Below are 13,125 nucleotides of genomic sequence, written 5' to 3'. Positions count from 1 at the left end.
TTCTGCCCCCGTGTGTGTATGTCTGTCTCTTTCTCTTTCCACTTTCTCTTGTTCCCACTCTCTCTGTCCCCCCACTTCCTCTTTCCTCCCCCCCCCCCCCCCGCAATCTCCTATCCACGGCCTCTCCTGCCTAACCCCCCAGCGTGATGGGCTGAATGGCCACCAGCTGGCCGTTGTGCGGGCTGTCCTGTTGACGGTTTGTCTCTGTGTGGTGTCCCACAGGGCCGGGCCATGGCGAGGCGGAGACCAGAGAGTGCGCTTACTACAACGCCAACTGGGAGCTGGAGAAGACCAACCAGAGCGGTGTGGAACAGTGCGAGGGGGAGAAGGACAAGAGGCATCACTGCTACGCCTCCTGGCGCAACAACTCCGGCTTCATCGAGCTGGTCAAGAAAGGATGCTGGCTTGATGACTTCAACTGTTACGACAGGTAGGGGAAGCCAGACCACAGGACACTCCAGAGGCTGGAGATGAGCAACATGAGGCTGCATTTATGTAACACCTCCAGCACTGTTTGCAGGCAACGCCACAATAGGAGGTGTCATACCTCAAAAGCAAAATGGCACCTTGATCAGATGGGCCGAAGGGTGGCAGGTGGACTTTAATTTGGGTAAATCTGAAGTGTCGCATTTTGGAAAGGCATATCAGAACAGGATGTATACACCTTAATGGTAATGTCCTGGGGAGTGTTGCTGAACAGGGTCACCTTGGAGTGCAGGTTCATAGCTCCTTGAAAGTGGAGTCGCAGGTAGATAGGATAGTGAAGAGGGCGTTTGGTACGCTTTCCTTTATTGGTCAAAGTATTGAGTACAGGAGTTGGGAGGTCATGTTGAGGCTGTACAGGACGTTATTTAGACCACATTTGGAATACTGCATTCAATTCTGGTCTTCCTATCGGAAAGGTATTGTGAAACTTGAAAGGATTCAGAAAAGTATGTTTCCAGGATTAGAGAGTTTGATCTACAGGGAGAGGCTAAATAGCCTGGGGCTGTTTTCCCTGGAGCATCGGAGACTGAGGGGTGACCTTATAGAGGTTTACAAAATCATGAGAGACATGGATGGGGTGAATAGGCAAGGTCTGATCCTGAGGGTAGTGGGTATCCAAAGCAAGAGGGCATAGATTTCGGGTGAGAGGGGAAGGTTATAAATGGGACGTCAGGCTGAACCTTTTCACACAGAGGATGGTACGTGTATAGGAAGTGGTGGAGGCTGGTACAATTAAAATATTTACAAGGCATCTGGATGGGTATATGAACAGGAAAGGGTTAGATGGAAATGGGCCAAGTGCTGGCAAATGGGACTAGGTTAGGTTAAGATATCTGGACAGCATGGACGAGTTGGACCGAAGGGTCTGTTTTTGGGCTGTATGACTCAACTTGTGGTTCAATCGTGGATTTGGATACGAAACCCCATTAGGGGATCTTTGGAGAGACGACCCATGGGTCAAAAGAGGGTGGGTGTTGAGTGTCTTAAAGGAGGAGAGGTGATAGAGTGGGCCCCACTGTGAAACCTGGGCAGCTGAGAGTGTGGCCACCAACAGTGGGGCGATGATACTGAGTAAGACTGAAGGATGAGGGGGTGTCGATATCCCAGAGGGCTGTGGGACTGGAAGGGGTGAGGCCAAAGCTGGCCTTCACAACCAGGATGGCCCTCTTAAAATCGCTGTGTGGCTCGGGGGTTCATGTAGACTTGCCCCAATGTTTGGTGAACCTCTTGAAGAAGCTGAGAGTGAATTTACTGCTGCCAGCAGTGTGGACCATCGGGTTGGTGTGAATGTGTTTGGCCTTATTGTCTGATGCCTTCCCCCCCTGTCCCGTAACTAATGCTGATCCTGTGAGGTACAGCTCCATATTTCTGACTGATCTTGAGTGTTTTGTTTTTTTGGTGGGGAGGGGCATGTCATTCCGGGATTGAGTGGACACAGGCGCCTTGGGGTCAACCTGGGATTCACATCGAGAGAGGGAAACTGGGTTTTGTGTGAACATTGTAGAAGTTGATATTTAATACTGAAGGCAATGATTGGGGCGACACGGTGGCTCAGTGGTTAGCACTGCTGCCTCGCAGCACCAGCGACCCGGGTTCGATTCCAGCCTCGGGCGACTGTCTGTGTGGAGTTTGCACATTCTCCCCGTGTCTGCGTGGGTTTCCTCCAGTTCCCCTCATAGTCCAAAGGTGTGACGGTTAGGGTGGATTGGCCATGCTAAATTGCCCATAGTGTTCAGGGACGTACATGCTGGGTGGGTTAGCCATGGGAAATGCAGGGTTACCCGGAGGGTGGGTCTGGGTGGGATGCTAATCAGAGGGCCGATGTAGACTCGATGGGCTTCCACACTCTGGAGGGATTCCGTACCCAGTGGCAGAGTAGATTAGCAGATTGAATCAATTGCAGAGTGAGCTCCACCCAACTCAGCCAGGTACTTTTGCACTTGGCATGGGAGAGCAATGTTCCAGAATGTTCCAGAAGGACCTTCCCCTATCCTGAAGGCTCAGGCGGTGAAGATGCAGTGAACCAACCCGTCCCCCTCCTCCAGGCCGCGGGACAAATGGACCGAAAGGTTCTTTCCTCTTGCAAACCAACCAACCAATGATGGTTCCTGTTTATAGCAGCAATGTTTGCTCACCCAGGGTGGGCTGCCTGAGGCGGAAGTAGAAACAGCAATGGCAGTATCGTTTTGGATTGGGGTGGGGGAAAGCAGGCAGGGCTGGGGAGCTGGAGCTTAGCTCTGCTTAGCTTCAGTCAACTTTGAAAAGAACTCGGGAATTGGGATGTTCGTGGAACAAGGCTCCTGCCTCGTTCCTGATGAAGGGCTTTTGCCCGAAACATCGATTCTCCTGCTCCTCGGATGCTGCCTGACTGGCTGTGCTTTTCCAGCACCACACTCCTGACCCTAATCTCCAGCATCTGCAGTCCTCATTTTTGACCTGCCAGAAGAAATGGTAAGGGTTGGTACAATTAGAACATTTAAAGGACAATTGGACAGTATGTGAATAGAAGGGGTCTTATGGGGTATGGGCTAAAAAACACCGGCAAATGGGACCCATTCAGCTTAGGAGACCTGGTCAGCATGGATGAGGTGGACTGAAGGGCCTGTTTCTGTCTATCTGGCTCTGTTGGACTTCAAGAGTTCACCACAAAGACAGGGTTGCTCCAGGGCGTAAAGTAATAAATAATTTCTCAGAATCCCACGTCCAAGACATTGCAGCATGGTTACTAATGGAGTGAAAATTTGTCTAATGAATCTTGCGGTGATCAGGGTGGTTTGTTTCATTGACGTCCGAGCTGCCATCTTGGACTGGCTTCCCGCTCTGAGGTGGCCAGATCAGGATGGTGAACGGTGGGTCCTGCCTGACACTGACTCTCCGGTTTGGTCTCTCCCCTGTCAGAGTGGAGTGCATCGCCACCGAGGAGAACCCTCAGGTATTTTTCTGCTGCTGCGAAGGGAATTACTGTAACGACCGGTTCTTCCACTTCCCTGAGTCTGTGCCAGAAGGTAGGTTGCTGCATCCGTCAGTCCGTGTTGTGTTGTGTTTTCGGAGAGCGGGCGTGGGGAAGGTTGTGACTGGTCGCTCTTGGTACCTCTGTTGCTCCAACCTTCCACAAACAAGCGAAGATTCACGGTTTCCCCGTGTGTGCCCTTTTTCCAGTGCACACCGATTCACAGGCTCCACCCCAAGGTGGCTGAATGGATCCCAGAGCACTGACACTTACGGCCAATGGAGCCAGCTCTGTGTGTGTCACAGTCTTTTCACCTGCTGATGGGAGCAAATATTCACAGTCTGTCTTCTATACTCTTCAGCAGATGTGACCTGCGTTTGTCACAGATAACTCCCTCTCTCTTCTCCCTCCAACTTTCTTTTTCTCTCTCTTCTCTTTTCTCTCTCTTTCTCTCTTGCTCTCTCCCTCTCCCTCTCTGTCTGTCTCCCTCAGTCAGATCGCACAGTCCCCCAACCTGACCACTCCTCACCAGGAGTCTGTCTGTGTCTGTGTGCGTGCCTGTCTGTGTGTGTTCCTCTGTGTGTGTGTCTCAGTGTGTGTGCGTCTGTGTCTCTGTGCGTCTGTGTCTCTGTGCGTCTGTGTATGTGTGCCTCTGTCTGTGTGTCTGTGTCTCTGTGTGCATGTCTGTCTGTGTGTGTGCGTCTGTCTGCCTCTGTGTCTGGCTGTGTGCGTGTGCGTCTGTCTGTGTGTCTGAATGCGCGTGTGTCTGTCTGTCTGTGTGCGTGTGTGCATCTGCGTCTGTCTGTGTATGCCCGTCTGTGTGCGTCAGTCTGTGTGTGTGTGTGTGTGTGTGTATTGGGGGAGTCGGGGGTGGTGCGGGGTTGGTGGGGGGGGGCGTGTCGGGGTGGTTGTAATGAATACAGACTCTGACTGACTGTCTTTTCTGCCTGCAGTTGTATTTGAGCCGCCACCCCCGACTCCGTCCCTGCTGAACATCCTGGTGTATGCTCTGCTCCCCATCACCGGCCTCTCCATCATCATCCTGCTGTCCTTCTGGATGTATCGCCATCGCAAGCCCCCGTACGGGCACGTGGACATGACAGAGGTCAGTAACCCCACCCCCAGCCCCTCCCCCTCCCTGCCCAGGGCCAAACGACTGTTAAAATTCGAGTGTTTTTGCCTTGTGGTGAAAGCGATTGTTAAATATCTGAGTGCACGAAATCTGCCTTTGGTAGATCAGTCCGGTTGGGAAGCGTCCCGGATAAACAACCTCCCCGCTGCCGCGGTTGTAACTACGCGCAGTGTTAATTCAAATATCCGCAGTTACAAAGACACAAGACGATCCACCTCAACTCTATCAGAGGAGGGGACCGCGATACCGGAGGCTTACCTTGCTCCCTGTGGGGATTCTGGGGTGGCAGCCAGGCCCGCGGAACCCGAGTTACAGAAGGAAGCAGACGCAACACCCGTGATGGAAAGTGCTGGTCGGACCGCCAATCCTCCAGCAGGTGGAAGCATTATTACCAGGGCCTTCTATAATAATTCTTTCCATAAGACAAGCAAGAGAACGGTAACTTCACCCCCCCAATGACATTGTCCTTTTCCCCAAGCAAGTTAATGTCCATGTCCTGGATAATAATTCCGAGACTATCGTTGTTCCACCATCACACGATAGAATGACTATTAAAGAGGTTGTAATACACTACCCCGTCGATGGGCTGCTGTGCAAACCCTGCAACACACTCTTCCCGAACGTCGGTCTCTTCGTACAACATCTAAGGCGCTCGCATCAAACCAAGTGTTCGCGATGCCAGAAGACGGGTGAATTCCACTCAATTGCCTGTCACTATTCCAAATGCAAAGGTGCTATGCAGACTGCGATGGGAGAATTTCAGTGTGAACTCTGTGAGGCCAACTTCACAACCAAAAGCGGTCTGGGTCAGCATGAAAGACATATGCACCCGGATTTGAGGAATAAGAAGCGCATAGAGACCAACAAGCCTACAGCAAAAAAGACGGAAAGGGGTGTGGTTCGAGGAGGAAGAAACCCTCTTGGAACAATTAGAAATAAGCCTCGCTGGCGCCAGGTTTATCAACGTCGAGATTGCCAAAGTCCTAACAACGAAGACCTCCACGCAGATCTCAGACAAACGCAGGTTGCTCCAGAAGAAACGTCTAGCCCAAGCCGTTACCCCGACAATCCACAAGCGTCCGAGCGAGAGGAGCAAGAGACCGTACGTGAGGAGGAAACTGGCTCGACGGCACCAATAGAGCAACACGTTCCATATAAAATTCCGGCTACACTCCCTAAACACAGGGAAGTAGATGAACAGATCACACAGGCCAAGGAACTATTGCAGAATGATCCACTCTGCATGGCTCAAGCTCGAGGGTTGGTAGACTGTATTACTGATGAAATAAACGGTGGACATAACGGGAAACACCCCCGCAGACAGCAGAGAGAGATCAACAGAAAGGCCGAAAAGAAGAATAACAACAACGGTGCGAGGAAACGTTATGCCACTAAGAAAGCGGCGTTTAAAGACACCCAAGACTTATACCGAACCAACAGGCGCCAGCTAGCCAGAAAAATAATGGGTGCACCCGATACATCTCAATGCCCCATCTCACGAGAGGAACTCGAAACCAAGTTTCGTGAGAAACTATCCAAGCCAAATAATAAGGCGGATATAAAGAACGTTGCTGGTTATGCTGGCCATGTTGATGAAAACCTAGTGCTGGAACCAATTGGTGAAGAGGAGGTCAACGAAGCCCTGAGAGGTATCGACAAACACGGTGCACCGGGGCCAGATGGCAAAAAGTTGCAAGATCGAGAAGCCATCCAAGAGGCCGACGCCTCCCGTATACCTCGACTCTTTACCCTTTGGTTAAAAACGAGATCTATCCCAGAGCGTGAAAAAGAGCCGGATAGTACTCATTCCCAAGTGCGAGGACCCGGATCGACTTAAGAACCTAGACAACTGGCGCCCCATTACAATCGGGCCAATGCTGCTCCGTCTATTCACAAAAATTCTGGCAAAGAGGTTAAGCAAGGCTGTGTACATCAATCCGAGACAGAGGGTTTCCTGGCAGCCACACCCAGCTGTAATGAGAATATTGCTATCCTCCAGAATATTATTAAGGGCTCGGAAAAGAACAGAAAGGAGCTGGCTGTTGTTTTTGTCGATCTGGCCAAAGCGTTCGACTCAGTCGGTCACAAATTGCTCATCAGCTCGCCGAAGAGGATGAAAACATCTGCTGCCTTCGCAGATCTGATCCGTGACCTCTACACCAATAACACTACGGCGATTGAGGGCAAAGGCAAGCCCACGGAGCAGATAAAGATCGAGCGAGGCGTCAAGCAAGGCGACCCGCTTTCACCATTGCTATTCAATATTGCTAAAGACCCCCTGGTCAGTACCCAGGAGCAGGCAGGCCAGGGGATTACAATGCCGTACGGGAACAGGATGGTTAACTATACTGCACTGGCCTTTGCGGATGACATTGCACTGCTGAGCAATTCTCACATCGGGATGGAAGAGAACTTAAAGATCCTCCAGTCTTACTGTGATAAGACAGGTCTAGACGTCAATGTCAATAAGACCAAAGGCTTCCACTTCACATGCAAAAGGAAGACCTTCCTGTATAATCATGCAGCAAAATGGAGGATCAGAAACGAGGCCATCAAATACATCCCACCAGGTGACACAGAGAGATACTTGGGCACCCGGATAGACCCATGGGCAGGCGTAAAAGAGAGTGAATGGGAAGAAAAGCTCGAAGCCTGGGTTGGCGGCTTACGGACGGCGCCGCTCAAGCCAACTCAGACTGGAACTTCTCAGGGTACACGTCATTCCAAGGTTATACTTCCACCTGATACTGACAGAGGCGTCTCAAAACACATCGGTAAAGCTGGATCCGATCATTCGAAATGCGGTAAAAGAGTTCCTACACTTACCACAACATGTTACAGATAGCTAGCTGTACTCAAAGAACAAAGACGGAGGTCTGGCAACGCCTAAGCTCGAGGTTCAAATTCCATCCGCTATAATTAGAAAGTGTGAATCTCTTGAGCGCTCAACCGATCCGATCATAAGAGCTTCTTTCCAATTCAGGGAAGAGAGCAATAAGGAAACCACTGAGGAATATCGATCGCTAAATGTACTACGAGAAATTAAAGGCTTCCTGGTTGAGAAAAAGGTACCCGTTGGACCTAGCCCAGAGGTCCTGGCAATGATGCTAGAGGGTGGGCAATTGTCAGAAAAGCAACGACAGCGCTTGCTAAAACCTCCCAATGAGTACGAAGCATGGCGAGAATGGGAATTCGAAAAGATGGTGTGTCAGGGGGATGGCATTAAATACTTCCAGGAAGACAAGATATCCAATTCCTGGCTCAAGCCGCACACAAACACCAGATCTAGGAATTTTATCTGCAGCCTGCTTCTCAGATCTAATCTGTATCTGACGAGAACGACCCTATCCAGGGGCAATCATCATGCGAACAAGAGCTGTAGGCGATGTAACGATCGAAACAAAATGCTGGCACACATCGGGGTACTGTCCGTACGTCAAAAACAAAAGGATCAAGAGGCACAACATGGTCCTCGAACATTTAAGAAAACACGACGGCAAGTATGGATGGACATCATACCTGGAGCCAAGGTTGGTGGCTACGGATGGCAATCTATGGAAGCCGGACATCATCTTCAAGAAAGACGACAGCTCCAAAGTGGCGGTAGTAGACATCACAGTCCGGTTCGAAAATAATGACCAGTCCTTAGAACAAGCTTGGACCGAGAAAACCCAGAAATACAAACATCTGAGTGAGGAAGTGGAGCGCCTCACAGGGGGTACCAAGCCACAATTCTTCGGGTTCGTCATCGGCACTAGAGGAAAATGGTTTAGGAAAATCGACTCCCTAATGAAATTTCTGGGTATAAAGAGATTTAAGACCTTTGCCTCTATGGTCTCGCGTGAGACGCTTTCCATGACTCTGCAGCTCATGCAGATATTTAACGACTAAGGGGACGCGTCCATACCATCGACGCTATTATTGTCGACGAGCGACATAAATACTCGAAATGTGCACTCATGTGAGTGTTCTTAAGTAGCCAGTACAGACATGATGGGTCAAATGGCCCCCTCCTGTACTGTATGATTCTACAAGAGCAGATTAATAGTGCTGGGCTGTGTTGTACTGGTCTGAAAGTCAGTGCTAGATTCCGGAAGTTTCCAAAGGACATCGATTCTTTCACAATGTGGAAAATATTGTTTTTGCTGCTGAGGCTGAGAACAGAAGGCTGATTAGAAGTGTAATTTTGAAACTGACATCAGAAGAATAAAACCCTTTAGGAAGCTGGAACAGAAAAGCCAATTGGGATTTGACAGCTCCAGTTGAAGAGATATCATTGTCTGGTACAATGGGCCAAATGGTTGCCGTGTATATTTCAAAACCGAATACTGCAGCAGGGCAGCCAGCATCTGCGAAGAGAAGGGCATTTGACCTTCATTATAACGGAGCTGCCCTCTGTTCTCTAAATCAATAAAATCTCTTTTCCTTCTATGCCTTGTGTTATTGCTCTTTCATCCTGTTGTTCGTCTTTCCCACATGCAGTCCCTGCTTCCCACCTGTTTGTCTCTCTCACCCTTTCTTTCCGCTGGCCGTGCCTTGATTTGCGAGGTCCGTAGATCGCGACTTCCTCGTCGGGCCTGTGTGAGTAGGCCTCACTGGGGTTCCTTCTCTCTGTCCAGGACACGAGCCTGCCCAGCCCGTCTCCCCTGGAAGGCCTGAAGCCTCTGCAGCTGCTGGAGATCAAGGCCAGAGGGCGGTTCGGCTGCGTTTGGAAAGCTCGGTTGATGAACGACTACGTGGCCGTGAAGATCTTCCCCGTCCAGGTAAGGCACCCGTGTTGTCGCGGGGTGGGGGGGCGAGGGTTACTTTTTGAGGAGTCCCTCCCCTCTTCTTGGGGAAGAATGTTCCAGCACTGGAGAGGATGCAGGGGAGGTTCATGAGGTTGATTCCAGAGTTGAGAGGGTTGGCTTATGAGGAGAGACTGCTGTTGACAGGGACCTTGCTCATAGGAACCTAGAAGAATGAGGAGGGACTTTTAAAATTATGAAGGGAATAAATAGTATAGAGGTAGGGAGGTTGTTTCCACTGACAGGTGAAACTAGAACGAGGGGGCATAACCTCAAAATAAGGGGGAGCAGGTTTCGGACTGAGCTGAGGAGGGCTGTGAATCTGTGGAATTCCCTGCCCAGTTGAGGCCACCTTTGTTGAATGTTTTTAAGGCAAAGATAGATTTTTGAACAATAAAAGAATTAAGGGTTACACTGAGTGGAATTGAGTCCATGAAACGGTCAGCCATGATCTTACTGAATGGTGGAGCAGGGTCAGTGAGCTGGCTCCTGCTGTATCTTATGTTCTGATGGGTTGTCTTGTTTGAAAGATATTTGAGGAGGCATTTGTTTGTGCTGCAGCCATCTCGCTCCCAGTTATAGTGGCCAGTCATCACTGGAGTCTTCATTCCATATGTTTTATTGAAGTCAAATCCCACCATCTGCTGTGAGGGGATTCGAACCCAGGCTTCCCCCCCCCCCCCACCACCAGAACGTAACCTGGACTCAACATTTGTGAGAAGATTTGTAGCTCGGGTGCTCGTTGTTGTGGTTCTGTTCGCCGAGCTGGGGGTTTGTGTTGCAGACGTTTCGTTCCCCTGTCTCGGTGACTTCCTCAGTACTTGGGAGCCTCCTGTGACGCGCTTCTGGGATCTTTCCTCCGGCATTTATAGTTACCTGGGTCTCTGGATTAACCGTCTAGCGATCATCCTGCTCAACCATCACCTCCCCTTTAAATGTGAGGAGGTCACGTGACCAAAGGCTTGGCCAATGAGGTGGGCTTTCAGCTGGGTTGTCAAGGAGAAAATTGAGGCTGAGAAGTTTAGGGAAAGAATTCCCAGAGCCCTAGCAACTGAGCGACTAAAACTCAACACGCCCCCAGAGACCAGAATTAGAGAAACGTAGAGGGTCATAGGGCTGCAGGAAGTCCCTGAGCCCGTGCAGGGATTTGAACATCCGGAGTGCAAACATAACCTGCGGACGCCAGGACAGAGCTCCCTGCTGTTTGAAAGCAAATCCTTAAATCAAGACTGGGAGCAGATCAGAGCGCACGAGAGGGGAGAGAGGAGTGGGGACTGGCGGTGAGAGAAGGACAACTGGCAGCGGACTTCCTGAGTGCTGAGGGTGGACTCCAGCAGAATGACTGGCAATGTCTCGGGGTACCCAAGACACGATCGAAACGTTCAGCCTCAATGAGGTTGGATCCTGGGCTGACAGGAGTTTCCAACCGTCCGGTCTGGCCTGCTGTGCCAAGGAAATTAATGCCCTGCTTTGTGCCTGTCAGGTTAACGGGGTGGTCACGATTATTTAAGGGTGCTATGAGTCCGTTCCCCGTGACCACCACCAAATGCCAACACTGATACAGAAGGCAGTTTTGCTCCAACACCTATTGCCGGAGTTAGGAAAGCTTAAAAAAACAGCCTCCAGAAAGCAAAGCATAGCCGTCATAAATCAAAAAAATAAGTTCTCTTGAAATCGCCTTCGGTCTTCTAGGAGCGGGAGTTGAGGGAGGGAAGAAATGAGTCCTGGTTTGAAAGTGTGGGTGGGGCAGAACTTGTAAAATGGATCACCTGGCCTAATTGCGGCCTACACCAGGACTCTCTTGAAGCCACCTCCTCCCACCCCGCCATCACGTTGGTTCAGAGCAATAACAGTGTGACCACTTAGTGTCTCCAGTACATTCAACAAGATGCTGTGAAATACTGGTGTACTGCCTCATTCCAGCCTCTCTGGTGCTCGGAATCATGGATCCTTGGTCTCCCGGAAAAAGCTGTGGAATTCCGATATCTCAAAGGGAGGGAGAAAGCTCCGTTCAGTGTACCAGTGAGGAAAGGAGAAGATTGTCTTTCATTTAACCAGCACTTTACACACCCGCATTTGTCCGAGGAAGTAGAAGTGTTGGAGCGTCGGTGCAGCAGGCTCCCACAAGCAGCTGGTGATCTGTTTTGTTTTAATGGCACTGATGAAAGAGAAATATTGGCCGAGACAGAAGCGGTTCCTCTTCAAAATAGTCCCCGTGGGATCTTCCCCATCCACCTGAGCAGATGGGAGCCTGCTGTCAGGTTTCACCCAAAGGGCAGCACCTCCAGCTGTTGGGCAGTGCCTCAGTGCTGCGGGCATGTGCCAACCTTACTGTTTGTACTCCCTCTCCGGAGTGGGATTTGAACATGGCAGCTTGCAAGCCAAAGACCCAGGGTGCTTCTGACTGAGCTACGCCTGACACCAGAGATCAGTGTTGCAGAGTGCACTTTAGTGGGCACTGCATTTGATTTTTATTTTATTCATTCATGGGATGTGGGTGTTGCCAACCCACCTGCCAGCGCCTGGCCCTCATCCCTCCAAACCCCTTCCTATTCATATACCCATCCAAATACCTCTTAAATGTTGCAATTGTACCAGCCTCCACCACATCCTCTGGCAGCTCATTCCACACACGTACCACCCTCTGTGTGAAAACGTTGCCCCGTAGGTCTCTTTTATATCTTTCCCCTCTCACCCTAAACCTATTCCCCCTAGTTCTGGACTTCCCAAAAGCCTATTCAGCCTCTCCCTGCAGCTCAAATCCTCCAACCTTGGCAACATACTTGTAAATCTTTTCTGAACCCTTGCAAGTTTCACAACTCCTTTCCGATAGGAAGGAGACCAGAATTGCATGCAATATTCCAACAGAGGCCTAACCAATGTCCTGTACAGCCGCAACATAACCTCCCAACTCCTGTACTCAATACTCTGGCCAATAAAAGAAAGCATACCAAACGCCTTCTTCACTATCCCATCTACCTGTGACTCCACTTTCAAGGAGCTATGAACCAGCACTCCAAGGTCTCTTTGTTCAGCAACACTCCCAAGGGCCTTACCATTGAGTGGATGAGTCCTCCTAAGATTTGCCTTTCCAAAACCCCATTGTTCCTTATTCCTAGACCATAGGAAGAGCATGGTCTCTCTCCCAGCCTCATTCCCAATGAAGGGCTCATGCCTGAAACGTCGACTCTCCTGCTCCTCGGATGCTGCCTGACTGCACCACACTCTTTGACTCTGATCTCCAGCACCTGCAGTCCTCACTGTCTCCTTAAGAAGATGAGGAACAGAAGAAAGCTATTCGGCCCCTCGAGCCTGCCCTGCCTTTCACTCACACCATGGCTGATTTGACATTGCCCGTGTCCACTTTCCAGCCCGTGGCCCATTCAGAGTAGATCCGTTTCTGCTCACGTTGAGGTCACCTTGCCCTTCCATCGCATCATACAGTTTGTGGAGGGCCAGTTTGGTTTCTGGTAAATCCTGTTATATCATTGGTCCTTGAAGCACTTTGGGTCACCTGACGGTTGTGAAAGACACTACACAAATGCGGGCTCTGTCGTTCAGAATTATCATTGTTTATCAAGGCAGTAAACCACAGTCTTTGACCATCTGGCGCGGCAAATGGTCATTCTACCAATGCAGAAGTGGTGGTGTGTATGCGGGTGGGTAGTTGTGTGCGTGTGCGCGCGTGGTTGTGTGTGGGCAGGAGGTTGTGTGTGCACGTGCGAGCGCGGTTGCGTGCGCACGCGGTTGTGTGCGCAGGAGGTTGTGTG

General features: G+C 50.5%; 1 protein-coding gene across 1 annotated transcript in view; it reads left to right on the top strand.

The window, feature by feature from the left end:
• The window catches only part of LOC132816241 (activin receptor type-2B-like), a 138,856-nt gene extending 127,635 nt beyond the window's left edge, over nucleotides 1–11,221 (top strand). Inside the window, exons 2-6 of the mRNA XM_060825737.1 lie at nucleotides 223–430; nucleotides 3,385–3,491; nucleotides 4,390–4,541; nucleotides 9,188–9,331; nucleotides 11,048–11,221. Coding sequence (XP_060681720.1) covers nucleotides 223–430; nucleotides 3,385–3,491; nucleotides 4,390–4,541; nucleotides 9,188–9,331; nucleotides 11,048–11,221 — 785 coding nt within the window. The remainder of the gene's footprint in view (nucleotides 1–222; nucleotides 431–3,384; nucleotides 3,492–4,389; nucleotides 4,542–9,187; nucleotides 9,332–11,047) is intronic.
• The last annotated feature ends 1,904 nt before the right edge of the window (nucleotides 11,222–13,125 follow it).

This window comes from Hemiscyllium ocellatum, chromosome 5 (assembly GCF_020745735.1).
Source record: "Hemiscyllium ocellatum isolate sHemOce1 chromosome 5, sHemOce1.pat.X.cur, whole genome shotgun sequence".
Taxonomy (NCBI): domain Eukaryota; kingdom Metazoa; phylum Chordata; class Chondrichthyes; order Orectolobiformes; family Hemiscylliidae; genus Hemiscyllium; species Hemiscyllium ocellatum.
This window is presented reverse-complemented; position numbering and strand designations above follow the sequence as displayed.